The sequence below is a fragment of the Panthera uncia genome, assembly GCF_023721935.1.
Source record: "Panthera uncia isolate 11264 chromosome C1 unlocalized genomic scaffold, Puncia_PCG_1.0 HiC_scaffold_4, whole genome shotgun sequence".
Classification (NCBI taxonomy): Eukaryota; Metazoa; Chordata; class Mammalia; order Carnivora; family Felidae; genus Panthera; species Panthera uncia.
In genome coordinates, this window is record NW_026057585.1 from 77,236,893 (window position 1) to 77,256,189 (window position 19,297).

At 44.1% G+C, this 19,297-nt stretch overlaps 1 protein-coding gene across 3 annotated transcripts in view; it reads right to left on the minus strand.

Annotated features, from left to right (window-relative positions):
• Window positions 1-35: 35 nt before the first annotated feature.
• Window positions 36-19,297, minus strand: part of THRAP3 (thyroid hormone receptor associated protein 3) — a 76,071-nt gene continuing 56,809 nt past the window's right edge. For all 3 annotated transcript variants that reach the window (XM_049617501.1, XM_049617499.1, XM_049617500.1), the window contains 9 exons: window positions 14,881-15,786; window positions 12,615-13,328; window positions 11,496-11,668; window positions 10,637-10,748; window positions 9,519-9,603; window positions 7,366-7,553; window positions 4,274-4,469; window positions 3,703-3,846; window positions 36-1,630 (listed from right to left, as the gene is read on the minus strand). In XM_049617501.1, the coding sequence (XP_049473458.1) occupies window positions 1,409-1,630; window positions 3,703-3,846; window positions 4,274-4,469; window positions 7,366-7,553; window positions 9,519-9,603; window positions 10,637-10,748; window positions 11,496-11,668; window positions 12,615-13,328; window positions 14,881-15,786 (2,740 nt within the window). In that variant the 3' untranslated portion in view covers window positions 36-1,408. The remainder of the gene's footprint in view (window positions 1,631-3,702; window positions 3,847-4,273; window positions 4,470-7,365; window positions 7,554-9,518; window positions 9,604-10,636; window positions 10,749-11,495; window positions 11,669-12,614; window positions 13,329-14,880; window positions 15,787-19,297) is intronic.

Consider the following 19,297-nt stretch of genomic DNA (forward strand, 5'->3'; position numbering starts at 1 on the left):
TCCCCCCCACTAAGGGTGACAATGACCAGAGTCCATTTACATCTGCCTTCTTCATTTATTTATTTATTTGCAGGAGGAGTTGAAACAAATTTGAAGGGTGTTTTCATTTTTTTCCCCCTAAACATGAATCATTCAAGTAAAACCAACTTAACTATAGAAATGTAGCAAAGTAAGGGGAAAGAAGCACAACAACCCAAGAGGCAAAGGTTGGGGGTGGGGGGAAGAGGTGGGTGCAGTCCGCATATAACATATGCATAAATGCCATATGATTCACCTGCTCAGGACCGCCTCCCCAGAAGGCAAGCACAAGGACCCATTTTAAGAGGATGTTTTCCCCCCAAACATCCAAGAATGTTTCAACTTAAAGCTTAAGGTTAAAAAAAAAAAAAAAAAAGGAAAAGGAAAAGAAAAAACAAACCCCCACAAACCACCCAGCCATAACCACCTTCCTTAATCGATCATAGGAGTTTCTTTTCATTTTATAAAAAGATTAATAAAAAATATTGAAAAAATTATTTTCTCATCTTATATTTGTAAAGATAATAGAATTCAGAAGTTTCTTAGAAAACAGACCAGAAACTGCCATCCAGTTTCCACCCCTGTTGCTGAGAGGATCAGCAGGACTACAAAGTTTGGGATACTGGAGCTGCTGGTGGAGAATGGGATGCCCAGCCCAGAAGAAATCAGAAAATATTGGGGTGTGGGGGGGACGTGGGGTATGGTTAGCAGCACACCATCGGATACATGGCTGTGCAGAAAAGGGGAACACAAGGTGGTCAGAAAGGCCTTGAACTCCTCCTCGACATACAAAACCGATTTTTACAAAGATCCAAGCAGTTTGGTCCCAAACTGAGGTGAACACTTCAAAGTTTATTCACATGCTTTGTTTTCTCTTTGAAGAATCAAAGTTGCCCAAATTAAATCTTTCTGCTATGGTTACTACATATGCCTAAAAAAAAAAAAAAAAAAAAAAAAAGGAAGAAGAAGGGCTTTTAAAATCAGGGTAAGGGAGAAGAGATTGAAAATCAAATTAGTCCTCTTAGCTCCAAATGAAATTAAGAACAAAACTGTTGGTTTCTAATAGGGAACAAACCAAAATCCAGGTATCGCTCTCCCCTCCCTACCCCAGCCCCCACCCCGCACACCAACAACAAATGAGAAACACAGCTAAAGCCCAATGTGTTGTGTTCTGCTCCAGAGCTGGGCCCAACCCCCAGGCCCCTCAGCCGGCCGCCTGTCCAGTGGGACTTGGCGCCAGGGATGCTTTCGGCGGTGATAGGATTCTGCGTGGCTGGGGGGTGAGGGGGGTGGGATTTTCGCAATCTTGAGGCTTCTCTGTTTCGCTCCTCACCAGCCATCTTCCCAGCGCCCTCTCTCCCCTGGGCAGGGGCTCCCATCAGAGTGGCCCCTACTCAGTTGTGGGCTGTAAATTGTCCTTCTCTTCTCGGTTCTCTGTCCCACTCTCGTCGTCTTCAATCTCCCCTTCCTCCCCACTGAACTTGTCATGGGCCCATTTGGGGCTGGTGCTGGATTTCCGGAACATGAACCGGCCTCGACCCCGGGGGAAGGCTCCTCGGCCCCGACCCCGGCTCACCCACTTGTCACTGCCTTCGCCTTCACGGTCATCATGCTGAGAGGAAGGAAAACTGCCATCAGTACTGGAGCGAACAATCGTGGCCAGAGCCCTCTTCTCATCCAAATGTGACTCTCAAACCAACCTTTTGCCCCACCCCACCGTTTGTTCCTTTTGTGTCCTCATCCCTGTGCTCTAGTCCAAAAATGCTACTGATTCAGATCCAAGACGATCTTCCTGTTGTGTGCCTTAGGAATTCTAAGGCAGTGGCTTGGGGGCATTATAATAATGATGATAAAACCCTCACTGAGCACTTAAAGACGTTCACACCCATGACCTCATTTAATCCTCACTTCTACCCTATTATTATCACCCTCCACCATGCAAAAGAGGAAGGAAAAAGGCTTAGCAACTTTAGGTGACTCCATGTTATTTAATACACCATCTCTCAAAGGACAGGTCTGAGAAAGCCAATCACACCAAAACATGAAACTATGTCTGATGTGGGACATCAGGCAGCTACCAGAGGAAGTGATACTCAATACCTCGCTGGGATGTCAGCTCTTCCCGCCCACCCCACCCCCCCACCCCAACCAGCCTGGAACAGGAAGTGAGAACAAAGGCAAATGACTTGGTCACAGTGTCAGACCTGTAAGTGGCAAAGGCAGGACCAGAACCCAGCCTCCCATCTTCTATCCCCCCTTTAATTTCATGCAAAGAGGCAGTGTGGCTGAGCAGAAAAAAAACACAGCCTGCATCTCAATCCTGTTCTGATGATCTCATGAGAGAAGGAGGCTCCAATGAAAGAATGAGAAAGCATTTTGAAAACTAGAAGTTGGTGTTCCCTCACGAGCCGCATGGCTTCAAAAACTCTAAACCATCACAAGCAGGACCTCAGGCTCCAGGGGTCAACTCAGCTAAGGGCCAGCTGCTTCTTACCAGGGCTGCCTGTTCAACAGCCTAAATGCATGAAGCCAGCAATGCTCCTTCAGAAGGCAGATGGGAGACAGGGAGAAGGGCTCTAGATGGACTTTAATCATTCTCCTATAGCAGTGCCACTCCAGCACTGATCCTAGGCCGCACCAACTCCTCCCTGGAGGGTCCAAGGGTCCTCTAGGAGTCTCAACTCAGCTCCTAGCAGCCCCAGAAAAGTGAAGTTGGCTGTACACAACCATCTACAAAACCCGTTTCCTAACTGTGCAACTGACAATACACACCAACACCAGCCCTTCTTGTGGGTGATGAAGGCTTGGCTGCAAGTTTACTTTGGTTACAACACTCAGAGTCACGTGCTGGGACCTAGGCCTGCTAGTGATATATAGCAAGGCGGAGAGAACTTACTCATTGGCAAGGTAATCCAGCCTAGAAGAGCCCCAGTATGAGGGAGACAGGGAGAGCCTGGGAAATGCCTGCTACTTCGGAGTGACCAGAAGCTGAGATGAGAGGAGCCCAGTGTCATTTCATTCTGGAGACAGATCCCCTCCCTCACAGAGACCCTGTGCTGTCTTTTCTATCTATCTTGCACGAGGGAGTGAGAGTGGAACTGCAGACTTGGGAGAGGGTTATGACTCCATCCCTGAATAAAGGCTGGAGGGAGGCTGAGGTTGGGTTAGCAATTAAAAAGCTCACAGACCTATGAGGCACCTGGGTGGCTCCGTTGGTTAAGTGTCTGACTCTGAACTTTGGCTCAGGTCATGATCTCACAGTTCGTGAGTTTGAGCTCCGTGTCGGGCTCTGTGCTGGCAGTGCGGAGCCTGCTTGTGATTCTTTCTCTCTCTGCCCCTTCCCTGTACGCTCTCTCTCAAAATAAATAAATAAACTTAAAAAAAAAAAAAAAGCTCACAGACTAAAAAGGCCAGAGCAAGCCTTCTTGTTTATCCTAGAATCCATAAACCTCTTAGACGATAAAACACTTCTGAGGCCGGGACCAGCTCTCAAGAGAACACTCATCTTTTGCTGGCACTGTGCTGTCCCTCGAGTACAAATCTCCCCCCTGCCCCCTCCCAGTGCAATATGCCTACACACGTATTTAATCACAGTTCTGGACAGATCAATTAAAGGCTTGGTATCAGCTACTGTGTGTGCCCAAGGCACTGCTCCGGCCCTTCCCGCTTATCCCAGACACCTACCAAGTAATACTTCTTGCTTTTGGGTGTGTACTCGGGGTCCCACTCCTCCTCCCGGGTTCTCTTTTGAAAATCGTTGTTGCTGTTATTGTTGTTGTTACCAGAGTAGTTGCCTCTGCCCCAGCCTCTCCCTCTGGCTCGAAATTGCTGTGGCATTAAGTAGGGAAAAGGAACAAAGGACTCTGTCAGGAATGGAGAAAAACAACTCCCTGCCTTCTGTTCAAATCCTGTTCTAGTGCAGAACAGACAGCAGTCCTCTGGTCAATCTGCTGGTCAAATGGTCTCTAGCTCAAGTCTGGAGCCCATACAGAGAGGACCATATGGCACAAGGCCCTCCCTACAGACACAGCAGGGAGTCAAGGTAAGTGGGGAAATAATGAGGCCAGAAGCCCCAAGAGGCTTTCTAGGTAAGAAAAATAAGTAAAAAGAAAAAGCTTAAGGAAGAGGGGAACCACAGATTCTGGGATCTATAGACTGAATTCCTTGTATCAAGGACAATAAAACTAGTATTTGGATAAACAAACAATTGGGAGGAATAGGGGCTCAGAGAAAGGGAGAGGGGGCAGGATCTTACAAAGGTCCCTCGAGCTCTGCCTCCTCTTTCACTTGGACCCACGAAGTCTTTGGTCCCCAGTCTGGACTTGTCAAAGCCTGTGGTGCTCTCTTCCCTCTCCTCCGTCTCTTCAGTGTACTCTTCCGCTTTGTAGGAGTGGGATGACTGGGAGGAAGAGGAGGATGACCTGGACCGGTCTCGTGCTCTCCGGTGCTTCCTACGAAAACAGAAGAGCCAGGGATTTAAATCACCAAGCTCCAGGGTACAGCCCTTGGCTGTACTCACTGGTAAGAAGCACAGGGCAATCAGGAACATATCTGTGATGAAAACACTGAAGACACTGAGTAACCTCAAAACACCCAACTCACCCCCAACTTACCCACCCAGGGTACCTAGGAGGCCTCCTCTCAGTTCTGTGGGTCATGTTCAGTGACAGGTCTATGTGTCAGCCTGTGATGAACATGGGACATACACAGAGAAGGAACAGAACACAGCCCATGGCCCCGTATAATACATTTGCATGAACTAGAAAGGCAGAGAAGAGAACGCTGCATTGCAAGCCATGACGTATCTGGAACTGGGACAGAGGTTTAATATATTACCATGTGTTTAGTGCTTTACATTACTTTTATTTCTCATAGGAAGAACACTACTGGCCTAATTTAGGCCTGTTCTAGAGACTGAACAAACAATATGCTTCAACACTTCACAATGACATAGCAGGTGTGTAGTGAATGGCGGCTGTGATTATTCAGTATTATTTCTCCCACTTTATAGACAAGAGATTCAGGGTGACAGAGCTGAGCAGAACTGGGGTTCAAACCTAGCTCTAATTATACCACTATCCCACATACCACCTCTCACTGAGCTCAAACAGGTTGAGTTATTAAAGCACAGGATCCGGCAAAACTCTTCCCAGAGTTACTTCCCTCCCTTCCCTTCATCTGAGAGAAATTACAGACCAGGACAAATTAGCTTACTACAATGAGTCACCGTCTATGGAGAAGTCGGTGCCAGTCCTGCCATGTGCTAGTGGGGGTTACTGGCTGCCTTTAAGATGGCAGAAAGGCCAGGCTCCCAGGAGTAGAGGACACTTAGAGGTAAAGGCCAGCCAAGCGCCAATAACCTACTGCTATCCTCCCTTCCCATGTTCCCCTCCATTTCGCAAACAAAGCACCCTGCTCCCTCTCCCACCACATTCGCCATTTGAGAAGCTCAAGAACTTAAATATTTAAATCCTAGTGCCTCTTTCTAGCATTTACTCATAAATAGGGGAAATCTAAGTTATCATCACAGGATTTTTCTAAGAGGTTTTAAAAACAAGATCCCAAAAGGCCTCAGACTGGAGTCCCAGTATCACTTTTATTACTTGTGTGATCTTGGGTTAAGTTGTTCTTCAGTCATTCGAGAAACCGTTTTTGTAAACTGAAGAGTGATGGTATATATATATATATATATATATATTTTTTTTTTTTTAATTTCTTTTAATTTTTAATTTATTTTTGAGACAGAGAGAGACAGAGCATGAGAGGGGAGGGGCAGAGAGAGAGACACAGAATCAGAAGCAGGCTCCAGGCTCCAGGCTCCGAGCCGTCAGCACAGAGCCTGACACTGGGCTCAAACTCACGGACTGTGAGATCACGACCTGAGCCGAAGTCAGATGCCCAACCGACTGAGTCACCCAGGAGCCCCTGAAGAATGATATTTAACGAGATTAAACATCTTTCTTCTTGCCCCAATCACAAAACACTAGGGTTTCAACATCACACAGCAAGTCAGGGGAAGAGGTACGTGTTCCAGGGAAAGGAATCAGGATCAATAATCCAAACCCAACCCTGAAATGTTTGAGGGGTTTTGCCTCCTTTCCACCAGAAGCAGTGCTGAGGACTACTGGACCACCACATCCACTCCCTGTTGAGGATTATCAGGTCCCTTTGTCAGGGGGCAGTCCTGGCAAGTGCCAGGGCTTCTGATGCACAAGTAACACAGTGGAAGGAAGAAAAAGTGAGACAGAAGATCTGAGTTTTGATGTCAGCTGATAATTATGTCATTTCAGAAAAATCATTATAAGCTCAGCTTATCTTTCAAATGGGCAAAGTGGGTACCATACCAACCATGCAACTTATCTCAAAGGATTGTTATCAGAAAATGGATAATGAAAACGCCTGCTGGCCAAAGTTCAGAAACAGCAAAAGTGGTGTTGCTTCATATGGGAATGTGTGGGGCTTCAATTCTACGTTTAATGAGACATGATTGAAAAGTCATGGAACTTTCACAGATGTAAACAGAAATGACAGGACCTTGGCATGAATGCTGCCCTATGAAGTTCAACAACGCTACCTTTGTTTAAAGAATATTTGGAACACCTTACTTGGAAGTGTCTGTCAAACTAGATCTTAAAGGGCATTTAAGATCAACAATCTTGGGGCGCCTGGGTGGCTCAGTCAAGTATTCAATTCTTGATTTTGGCTCAGGTCATGATTTCATGCTTTGTGAGACAGAGCCCCAAGAACCCCCTCATCATGCTCTGTGCTGACAGCATTGAGCCTGCTAGGGATTCATTCATTCATTCATTCATTCATTCATATTCTCTCTCTCTCTCTCTCTCTCTCTGTCTCTCTCTCTCTCTCTCTCAAAATAAAGAAACATTAACGGGGGCGGGGGAGGGAAAGAATGTTCTTAAAAAAAAAAAATCAACAACCTTGTCCTATATTTAGTTTCACCCTATGTCTTTGACAAAAGCGTTACTATGAGCCAACAACTTTGAGCCATTTCTAAAACATAACCTCCCCATTAAAATTTGTGATGAAAAAGAATGTATCAAAGAAAATGTCTAAAATAACCCAAAAGGAATTCCCAAATGATTTTCCACTCCATCCCTAGAGCCAAACTAAAGACCCATCTCCCAGGAGGCCTTCTCTGGACAAGGATCATACCCCTACTTTGATGCAGAAGTTGTTTTCAAGCCAGGGACCTTACTTGACAGTTACAGGATATCAAAGAACAAACTGCTATCATCCCTAACCCTAAATGAAACTCTGGTATAGAGCCCAGAAGGAGCAGACAAGAGACCCCACTCAGAAGTCTGAATGAGGGAACAGGGGCTTACGTACTTCTGCTTCTTTGATCCTTTATGAGTTTTCTCTGTTTTCTCAGCTGATCTTTCCCTCGAGTGGCTTGAGTCTCGGGAATCCACTGATTCTCTTGATTTACCTCGTTTAAGATCTCTCTCCTTATGTTTTTTACGACGTTCAATATCAAGGCGCAGATCAACAGGATCATCTTTGTATTTTCCCTCAGTCTGCCAAGAAAGAAATCAAAATGAAGGTTTTTGGGATTCAGGGCTGCCAACTCAACCACCCCACAAACTGTGGTTCCCACTCCAATGGAGCGGTACAGAGGAAGCACTGGGAGTGTAAGGCACCGCACCCAAGCTTGGGAGGGATACAGGACGTCCCACAGAAGTCCCTTCCTGAGGGTCCCTCACAGAACCCAAACCAGTTCTCTGAAATAATGTCTACCTTCTGAAAATGCTAAACATTGATCTCGCCTTGTTTGCTTCCTCTGTGGCCCAGTAATGACTCTGGCTAGCCTACAAGCTGAGAAGGCCAAATTCCGCTTTAGAGGGTGGCTGGTTAGGCTGGGTCAGGCCTATAGTCACCACCAAGAGCGGAAATGCCTGTGTCGTGTTGTCCTTCCCTACCTATGCTGTGGCAGCCACCATGGGTTTATGCTCTCCTTGGAACTGGCTCTGAGCATGCAGCCCAGCAACAGAGCATGGGACACTTCAGCAGCCTTCCAAAATGCTTAGTTACAATGAGAAACAGCTTTAGAGAGGGAACATCAAAAACCATTATGGAAAATTCATGAAGTGACAATACCAGGTCAAAATTTATTTTAAAAAAGAAAAAAGCAGCAGCAGAAAAAGAAAGCAAAACCCCGTTTTTGCTGACTTCCTAGGAAGTCGAAGCCTCAGGGTACATGCACCGCAGATGGACAGCAGTAGCACTGTGCGTCCCAAACCAGGGCAAAGGCTTTCGACAGCTCTTGGGACACTCAGAGCAGAGGGCAAGGTGGATTCAGGATCATTAAGCACAAGGATTTGCCTCATGGGAAGTAAAACTTCTCTAAAAGAGGAAGGAATGGGCAGCTGACTCTGTATTAACATTGCACTTACACAAACTACTAAGCTTTTTGCCGAAATAAGTTTAAGGTTTATTGTTATCATGTTGGTTTTGAGAGGGAATGGGGCCTCTGCACCCTCCAAAGACAAAAACAGAACAAAACAACAAAACAAAGGCAGAAGCTGCTCCCTGAGGCCGTGCACCCCCAGCACCTCTATGGGGTCAGCTCTGCGAGGCCTTGAGGACCAGCTCTCTTCTGCTGTTTCAAAGCCTTGCATTTCACATGGTTAGTGCCGAGCTGGGGGAGTACCGGGGGGTGGGGGAGGCGACAAATGGAGAAAAAGAAAAGGGGGTGGGAGAGAAGACACTGTGCCAGAGTGCCTCTCATCACATTCAACTACCAAGACAATTCTGTCCAGAAGACTTGAAGATTAATATCTTTAGAAAAGGTTTCAGCAGCAATGGAAATCTTTGATTTTAAATTTTAACTGCATATGTGAATGAAGGTCAATAAACACTAAGACTTAAAAAAAAAACCCAAACCTATTATTTCACAGTAAAAAGACTGCATACAAGCTTTAACTTCTTAATAACTATGTTTGCGTGCACATCATTGCAAATGTAGCTGGGCTATCAAAATAATGTTTAGCTTTTAAAGTAACAGTAACCGACAGATGATAAATATGGTACAATGTTAGAAAAAAAAAACTGGACTAGCTGTTTAAAACAGTCTACCATGTTAAGATATGAATATTTCACTCTCCTCTGACATGCATGTCTTTTTGAAATCATGGTTGGAAATAGTGCATGTAATATAGTTGATTTGATAATACTTACAAGCAGAAAAATATCACAAAAAGTTTCTTCTCTCATCATGGGCACTTGTTCCAAAACTCCTCTCTTTTTTTTCTCAAGCTCACCTCAATAGACTTTGGGGTCATTTACCATATTCTAACCACTTCACAAAGGTTGTTGATACATTTAATAAAAATTAACCCTTTGTAGTTCATTTTTAGAATTATGCCCATCCTTAAAAGAAAAACACAAACTTAAGTAGAGAGTAATTTAAACAAACACATTTCTGTCAAGTTCATGCCCAACGCACTCATTTTGTTGGAATTACGATCAAAGCAACAGTTCACCTTGTAGCCAGGTTCCCGTGGGCTTTTCATTTCGTCATGAGCCAAACCATGTTTTCTGAATGTACTGGGAGAAATGTCTATCCTCCTAAAAATTGAAAACAGAAAAAAGGTTTAATATCCCGCAGTATGAATATAGTAGTGGTAACATTTTAGTTCATAAGTTGGGCAACAGAATCATAGGCATTCTTTTTCATTATGTTTCCTAACTTAGACACATACATTATTTACATTCTTTGCTTATATGTTTATACTCTCCCATAGGTGTGTCCGTGAGCACACAGGCGCGTACACACAACATACGCACCAACCTCTCAAACTCAAACTGAAGAAACTTCTCATTCCTTCCCAATATTGTTACAGCCAGGAAGAAAGACTCACCTACACCCACACCTATTATCTCAAATTCACATCAAGACTATCCATGCCCTGCTAACCTCAAAGAGCAGTTTTCATCTTGGGAATAAGAATATAATAGCCCATTATTTACCTATGAGATTCGGTCTAGATGAGAAAACAACGGCCTGGCACGTACACACACCCCAAAGACCCTAAAACCCGAAGATTGTTGTAGAAACAGCATTCTCCTACCTACCTCAACAGGCTCAAGAGCGGACTATTAAGAAATTAAAGATACGGCCAAGTTTGTTTCTAGACAAAGCCCGTAACTGCTGAATATACTGCCACAATTGAATGTGATACTCTAAAACTGTTGGGCTTTTAAACCCTTTGACACAATTCTGCAAGCTCTCCCACCCACGGCAAATTCTTCCAAAAGAACTGATATATGGAACACAGGGGTTGCTTACAGAAACTTAGCATTTACTCTGCCTATAGAAAGTTCACAGTGGTCTCAGGTTACTATTTGTCAGCTCCCAACAATACAAGGATTCATCTATATCAAAAGGCCGGTCTTCCTCAGGCCCAAAGTGAGCAACCATAGTCATTAAGGCATGTCCTTTCCACTCAAACAACAAACGCCCACTGCTACCCTAGAGTCTGGAGAGTGTTTACCCTAAACCCTGCTGCTAACGCACCTGATGTTGATAAAAACAAGAGGAGTTTATTATCTGATGAGCAATCTTTTATGGCCACCTCCAGTGTAAGGCTGAAGTCCTCACCTGTGTATCTCTGGGCTTTTCTTGTTTTTAGCCGCCTCCTGCTCAGTTCCTCTCTTTAGGTATTTAGTAAAGCGCTCATGCAATGTCATTCCTGAGGACCCAAAGTGATGCTCTGTGGGAATTCAAAGAACACGTTATGCTACCAAAGGCAGAATATTCAACTCTTCTGCATGAACCTATAGCCAGAGATGTGACTCAAGTCGTCAAATACACGTAACAAACACGCTGAAAAGAGGGAGGAAAAACGGCTGGTTCAGACACGATCCAATGTTGGCCACTGGGTTTCCACTATATAAGTCCCTTGTCTTAGGACATGGATACAAGGAAACCGAGAGCTCACTTCTCTGTGAATTACAGCACCAACTCCCACTGGAGTTTAGATTTCAGGTAGAACCTGTAACTGGCCCAACCTAGCTTCTGTATCACTTCTCTCAGCCATTCCCAACCTGCCCACCTCAATCTGCCCAGGAAATGGTAGAATAATGTGGGGAAGAAATTCACAGCACAAAGTCTCTGAGAGATCTCTACAGGCTTTCATCTGCTAGAAAGGAAAAGAGGTGCTGGAAAAGCCACTTTTCATACTTCCTTCTGCCAGCATTTTAAACCTTACATGAAGTATTTTACCTATTCTCACGAGCACAGGTTACTATAATTTCAAAATGTTCAAGTCTGTAATTACAAAATGGAAACTCCTCCTTGGAAGGAATTTCTTCAAGCCAGTCTCTAGCTTCAAAGGCCCTTTTGATGAGATAAAGGGCCCCAAAAGGCTCCCTTAGTCACCCACTCATCCTTCTGCTTATAGCAGAGGAAGCTAAGCACGCAGAAAGGGAGGCTCAAGCAGGCTGGGGTCTGCACTCACCTTTAACATGGTGAACAATGGTCACTATATGCTGGGCAAACAGTTCAGAGGGGCTCCGCTGAGACTGAGCTGACTGTATGTGCTGGAAAATGGAACGAAATTCCTGTTCCTTTTTGTTGCTATGGACTAGATCCCGACAGAGCTTGCGTTCCTGAGCCAATAAGCCACTGGGTCTGAAAAAGAAACATAGGGAGGCCCCGTGGAACAAGATATACAGGAAGTCAAAACACTCAAACCCTAAAAATACAATGCTTTTTTTTCCTCAGTAGTTTTAAATTTACCCACAAAGTTCCTTTTTGCTTGCTACCCAAGTTCAAAGTAATTTCAATGGACCATAACTAGGGAAAAGGGCATCCAAAACCTCTCTTCCCTTTTTTCACTGGGAGTCTCTGACAGGAACAAATGGTCAGGGTAAATAAAGTACTCAACATCAGTAACTCTGTTTTTGGAGTTGCTGCTGGTTTTAACACACACAACAAATTGAAAAGTATTTAAAAGATCAACTAGTTTGCCCAGCCAGGGCCACTCAGTGAAGTGACAGTGACGTGGGAGGTGCCTGGAATGCTGCTCAGGCAGACTTCCAACTGGCTGTGCGGTTCTCACACCAGGTATAAAACACAGTCAGTCTGGGCCTTACCATTCTTCCCTAAAGTTCTGCCAACACACCCTTCTTCCACCCAAGCCCCAACTTTAAAATTGCTATGTTATGTGATGGAGGTCTGTAGTAATAACTGACTCTGGTAACCAGCATGGAAAAATGGATTCTGGATGGCTCCACAGGCAAATCGCCTTAAGCACATTTAAGGGGAAAAAAATGGGATGACAGGGGATATGGGGTAGGGTAATGGACAGAGGTCAAGAGGGGACCCAACACCCAGAAAGCCAGTCACTGAAGACTGCAAAGATGCTTCACCACCCCTGTGATACTGCCCCCAACACATAACTCCTTAGTGACACACACTTCTCCACTGAACACAGGTTGACGTATCAGCTATGAAACTTGGATAGCACAGGAAATACAGGAGGGGCCTGTCCTGGTTCCAGAACATCCTTAGAGAGAGGGATAAGGAGATGCCCCTTAGACCACTAAAGCCCTGAGGTTCAAGGACCACACCTCACCTGGCAAGGTCCTCATCAAAAGAGTCCATCCGGACATTGACCTGGGCCTCTCGAGTAATAGAAAAGGAAGACTTCCCTGAGGAAAAGTCTCCTTTGGCTCCTAGCTTCTCTCGGCTCTCAGAGGTCTTTCTCGGGGGAGGTGAAGAGCTTTTCTCCTGGACTGCTTTGTAAGCGGTCACTCGGAAATTCTTTTCAGGCACAAACCCCCGGTGCCCACTTTCGGTTCTCTTGGGCCCTCCCCGATCCTCCTTTTTGGATCTCTCTGAGAAAGATTCCTCCTCCAGCTCCTCGGTTTTCCTCTGCTTTTCCTTCCCTGGAGGCGCATACACCAGGCCCTCCCATTTGCCGGACTTCTCCTCCTCCTGGTTTTTGTTTGCACCTGCTATAACTTTCGACATAAATTTGGGTTCATCATCAAACTCTGATTCCTTCCTTCCCTTCGCTTTGTCTTTATCTTGACCATCCATGTCCTCCTTATGGAAGTCAGCCATCTTCTTCTCAAAGTCATCTCGAAGCTTATACCTTTTGGGAGACTGGCTACCCCGAAAAGACTTTTCAGCATCAGTTTTGGGAGCAAATGGATCAGATTTCATTTTCGCATCACCCAAGCCCGTGTCAGAGAAGCTCCCTTTTTCTTTCATTTTCTCTTTATCAGTGTTTGTTTGTTTCTGTTCCTTATCTTTTCCGTTCTCGGTCTTCTGCTCTTCTAGGTACCTAGTTATAAAACACAAGGGAGACACAAAAGAGGCTTCTTTAAGCAACCTGATCTAAAACAGCACCATTCTTTTTTTTTTTTTTTTTTTTTTAATTCTCTGAACAAACATGTCTTGTAGATTCCAGTGTTACCAAAGGACTTTCTACTTGGTTACTTTCTAGTAATTTCTAAAAAGTGGCCCTTCACAGATCTATGAACTTGGATGCCATTTAAGAGAAAAATACATGGCCCGTGGAGTTGTATCTTACAAGAGCAACCAAAAAGAAAACAGCAAAGGTAATTTTTTAGGATACTAAAAAACAAAAACCTACTTACCTGTAAGTGGTCTAGGAAAAAAAAAATTAAGGTCTTATCCAACCTTCACTCAGTCACTTAAAATCTGCTTTCAGCAAAGTTAACATAGAATGTTCAACCTTGGACTGTTTTGCTTTTTATACAACTCACATTTGGAAATACAAGTCTCAAAAGAGACTTCATGTTTGCTTCAAGTCACCTAGAAGATCTAAATATGAAATATACTGCGAACACAAATAAAAACAAAATACAAGTTAATTGGGGGAAGAGGGCAAAAACCATCCTACTCGTTCTTATGGAAAAGCAGAGCTCATCCTTGAGTCTCCTAATGAGACTCCCAGTCCTGGCAAGGAACCACACTTACACTTTAAAGCAGACTCACTGAAGGCTGGAAAGTACAGAGGCTGAACATCTCATTTGTACCATTAACGAAGCAAGTCTAATCAAGTTACAGTTGAGTTAATATGGCAAAGAAGAATCAAAGGACAGCAGGGGCACCAAAGAATATGCTAATGAGACAGAGAGAGAGAGAGAAAAGGAGGGGGGAACCACCTGCCCGGTTGGTTAAGTACCTCTTGACAACCTGGTCCCAATGTAACTTCCCTGTTCCTTCTGCCATCCCAATCCATCCAACCACACACAAAGGTTCAGGTTCCAACTCACCATGTCCCCCACAGCAGAAGCACAGTCACGTCTTCTAACACACGCAACCTGGTTAGCTTCTACTGGGACACACACCCACCTTGTGATTTTAAAACAAGGGCTTCCTGGACTAAGCCTCAGGCTTTCCCATTTTGCCCAGTCTCCTCAACTGGAGGGTGTGAGGGTACAAGGTGTAGCTCTTCATCATCATGGGCTGATGCAGATTGATCACAGTAGATGGTGGGTCCTACAGGGTCTAACATCTCCAATGGCCCGCTCATTTTGGCAAAGACCATAATTTTTTGATAGCTGACCCACAAAACTCTGTTCTCTGGCTTACGTTGGTAGAATCCAAGGCAAATTTTAAATGTGAAAACATCACTGCAGAGCAGTCTAAAGAAACTTTATGCTACGACACAAATTCAGGGAGGCAGGAAAGCTAGAGTTAAGCTCAAGGTTTCCTTGGGTGATTCTTTTCAAGGTTGCTACTGCAAAGTTTAGGAAACGGGGATTGCCTTATCACCATTAATCAGAGCTCTAACCTAGATCACATTACAATTAAACTGCCAGCTGGCAAGATAAAAACACAACCAGGAGAGGAAACGAGACACTTGCCTCTTGGTATAGGCTGCTCCTCCTGGAGCAGCAGCCTCCTCCTTTTGAGACGAGCCATACGTGGAGCCAGTGGCCGGTGGACTCTTACCCACAGGGCTCTTTTTGGATGGACTCAAGGACCCAGAGCCATGATCGAATGGACCTTGGTGTGTCCCAGCCTGGTACCCAGCACCACTCTGCAGAGTTGAGCCCATCTGGGATGTGCTGGAAAGTGGAGGGCTAGGTTTTGGCACAGGGCTAGGACGGGGTGAGCGCCGCCTCACCACCACAGACTGGAGCGGGCTTTTGAGAGCAGGGCTTCGCTCCCGGGGACTCAACTCAGAAACTGCAGAGGCCCGTGACGCAGAACCAGCAGTGTATGTGGTGGCATCTGGCCACGGTTTCGAGCTGTCAGATGCTTTTGTGTCTTGAGAGGTGCCTCCAGAGAACGTCTGCTCCTTGGCCTCATCTCCTTGGTTATCCCCAGCAGCCTGAGACGGCCGGCTATCCTTGGAAGAGGACTTTTTCTCCTTTGCAGACTTGCGCTTAGAAGATTCAACTCGGCTGTGGTTGGAGGAAGAACGAGACGATGAGGAGCGCCTCGACCTGTCAGAGGAAGACTTATCGGAGTTTCTAGAATGGCTCCTGGACCTCGGTGAAGGGGACCTTCTCTTTGGGGACCGGGATCGGGAACGGCCCCGACGAGGACTGTATGCTTGCCGGTAATTCTGCCAATTCGAGCGGTAGTTTCCATAGCCTCCTCGGTTATACTGGCCCCATGGATAAAAGCCTCTGTTGCGCCCACGGAAATAATAGGGCCTTCTATAGCCTCTGTTGTGACCTCGGAAATCCCGATTCTGATATACTCTTGGGTGATTTCTCTCTCTGTTATGAGCTGGAGAATATGATCTGGAACGAGACCTAGAACTGAAAAGGGGGAGGAGGGAAACATTTGAATTTTTGACACAAGCCCTTTTATTTAAGACATCCCTGCCAACAAAGAGGTAACGGTTTGAGATCCTGTTCTTAAATATTTTATTTTCAAAGAAAGGGCACAATTTAAATATCTGATCCCATTGCTGACCCATATGAAGTACAAATACACAGATATGAATCGTTTTAACAATTACACACTGAGATTGCTTCATTAATACTGTAGCCCTTTTTAAATAGAAATGTGTTTCTACAATGCTTAAAAGAATAATGTTCTTAATGTAGTACACTAAACAAAATCATTTTAATATAGTATACACGTTGCTGAGAATTTCACATGGGATTCTACAGGTCCCTAACCCATTGGAAGCCAGGAAGAACGCAAGCTCAGACAAAGGTCCAGACTAAATGTAGGTCCTCACCCCTTATCGTGGTATAACACTCTACTCCTCATCCCATTCAGCCCTCTCTGTCTATGCAGGACTACTTCCTTGGATTCCACTAAAACCTTGGGTTGTAAACACACAGTCCCAACCAAAGAACACTTAAACAGGAACTTGGAGATGCTACTGCTCAGAGCTTAAAACAATTCACTGAAATCAGGTCAGCAAAAGATACAAAAATACTGTTTTTCTTACTGGGGACCTGGGGGCACCTGGGTGGCTCAGTCCATTTAAGAGCCCAACTTCAGCTCAGATTGTGATCTCACGGTTTGTGGGTTCAAGCCCCACATTGGGTTCTGTGCTGACAGCTCAGAGCCTGGAGCCTGTTTCAGATTCTGTGTCTCCCTCTCTCTCTGCCCCTCTCCCCACTTACACTGTCTCTCTCAAAAATAAACTTAAAAAAAAATATTTACTGGGGACCTGGAAATGGTTTCATTTCTTAGGTGGATGACTTTCTGTTGTTGAATCACACGATCCTACCTAGGTGCCACAAGAGGGCACCATCTGACCATAAACACCCAAGTACACAGGAGGTTCAGTAAAGAAAATGACAAAACCAACCCTCTTCCGGCACCACCACCCACACGTCTTTCAAGTGAACCTAAAGCCAAGTGTTGTGTTCTTCATCCAACAATCTGGGACTCTAACTGGGCAAAGGGGCATTTCCAGAACCACAGGGATTTAACAGTAACCTGATTTTGTAAAAATTACATGTTTATGAATGCTAAGTTTGTCAATGACAGAGAGCTGTTTTGATCCAAAAGCCAAAGTTATCTGTTGGTATAAAAATCTGCTGGGGTTCTTGGACACCGAATGTGCCTTGTCGATTATGATATACATCATTAACATAAAAATATCTAAAATTACTAGAAAAAAGTCTTCGCAAAAATACTTTCTTTACATACAGTAGAATAAAAACCTTCAGTTAACAGAATTTTTCATATTTGGCCTAACCAGAAACAGATTTTATTTGCTTGTTTTATAAATAACTCCATTTAGCAAATATGACAGATCTTAACTAAACAAATGGTGTTTTTGAAAAGAAATTTATATTAATCTATAGAAGATAAAAGTGGGATCCGTCTTCCCACGGTGTTCTTTATCCACCCCAAGAACAATTGTGACTGGCAAAAACGTATCTTATGGCTGGTTGTTAACAGTTACTATTTAAGTACAATGAAAAAAAAACTTACCTTCCATACTTTTCATTCGAAAACAGTAACAATATAAGAAAAGAAGGAAGAGGCGGATGCAGGCTATGAAAGTGTGTATGACCCGATTAAATGGCTATACTTGAGGGAGGTGATGCACCACCAGCACTAAGGAGGGTTTAATTCATGTCCCATCCTCAGAGGCTACTGTTGCTTCTGTCACCAACTACTAGTGCGGGCCCTGTGGCATACCGCATCCAAACCCCGCAGTCATTGCACAGATGCAAGAACATGAGTCTCTGCAGATTGCAAATGAAGTTATTTACAAGAAGTCACTTAAAAGGATACAGTCTGTGAAATACAAGGAAACAATCAATTTTCTCCAATTCTGTAGAACTCAGCAGTTAAGTTAATTTAAAGGCATGGTTTCTCAAACTCTCTGGATAGTATACTTTCCTTGTAGGAGAGGGGAAAAAAAAGGAAAAAAAATCATGGAACAGATAAGCCAGAAATAAAAAGTGAACATCCAGTGGCAAATTTATCTGTTTCTAAAAAACAGAGATGTCAGACTAGAATCGAGTATAAAAACATGTTTTCCAGTGGAGAAATTCCTCCAAAATAACAATCTTCTCGGTATAAGATAGCACATAAAGTGGCTCTAGGCCTACCCCAGCACATACTGCCCGAGATATTTTTCCCTCATTTGCCAAGTCAGTGACCATGCCAAATAATCTGTAGAATACGAAGACATCTGTCCAGACAGATTTGCCCGGAATCCCAGCTACCACAAATACTTCAGAGCTGGTTAGCATTTTTCAATTTGGTTTGTGTGCGTTCAATTTTGTCATTCAGTTTTGGTTGTAGAGCCCTTGTTTTTAAGGCAATTACTTAATTTCCATCTACTAGATTAAGTTTTAAAGTGTTACTCTCTTCAGAACAAACCGAGCTAAAGTGAAGTTGAAATGGCACTGATCAAAAGACTCTGGGGGCAAAGCAGGAGTAGGTTACTAAGAGTCTCTGCTCAGTCCCATGCCTTGACAGCAACTTCCTAAGGTAGATATAAACATATTTTGGTGGGTTTCCCTCTTCTTTTTTTCGGGGCTGGTGAAAGGTAGAAGTTTATTTATATTGACTCTGACACAATTAAGCAACAGTCTCTAGCCTAGGGTTTGAACAAAGTTTGACCTAAAAATGCATGCCCAAAAAACACGGAAGAGAGGGTGAGAGACTAGGACTCATTATCACAAAGTGTTAATATTATCTTAAAAAAAAAAAAAAAAAAATCTAGTGTTTCTTGTTTGAGGAAGAGACTCTGTATATTCTAACTTATAGCAGAATCATTAATAGCGGTACCTGGGTGGCTCAGTCGGTTAAGTCTCCAACTTCAGCTTGGGTCATGACCTCACAGTTTGTGAGTTCGAGTCCTGTATCTGGCTCTGTACTGACAGCTCAGAGCCTGGAGCCTGCATCAGATTCTCTGTCTCCCTCTCTCTCTGCCCCTAGCCCACTAGCGCACTCTCTCTCTCTCAAAAATAAATAAGCACTAAAAAAATATATTTTTTTAAAAGAATCATTAATATTTATGCACACCAACTTTTTATTCACCCTCTGGTCTGAAATTAATTTTTTCAGGCAGGCCTCTCACAGATTCCATTTAAGATGTTGGGAGGAAAAAAAGAATCCCACCAATTCCTTAAGACATTTTAGAAGTGCTTCACAGGACTACAGAAGTAAAGAACACAACTTAATAACTAGTTTTCCTGAGGTTTATTTTAAATTTTGTAATCAATTCATTTAACAAAAGAATTCTAGAAACTTATGTGAAATAAGGAGTGCAGGGCAGGGGGAGGGGGTCCAAGTGGTGAAGCTGAGAAACTACTTCCTTGCCTGGTGCGATTCTGATAACAAGAA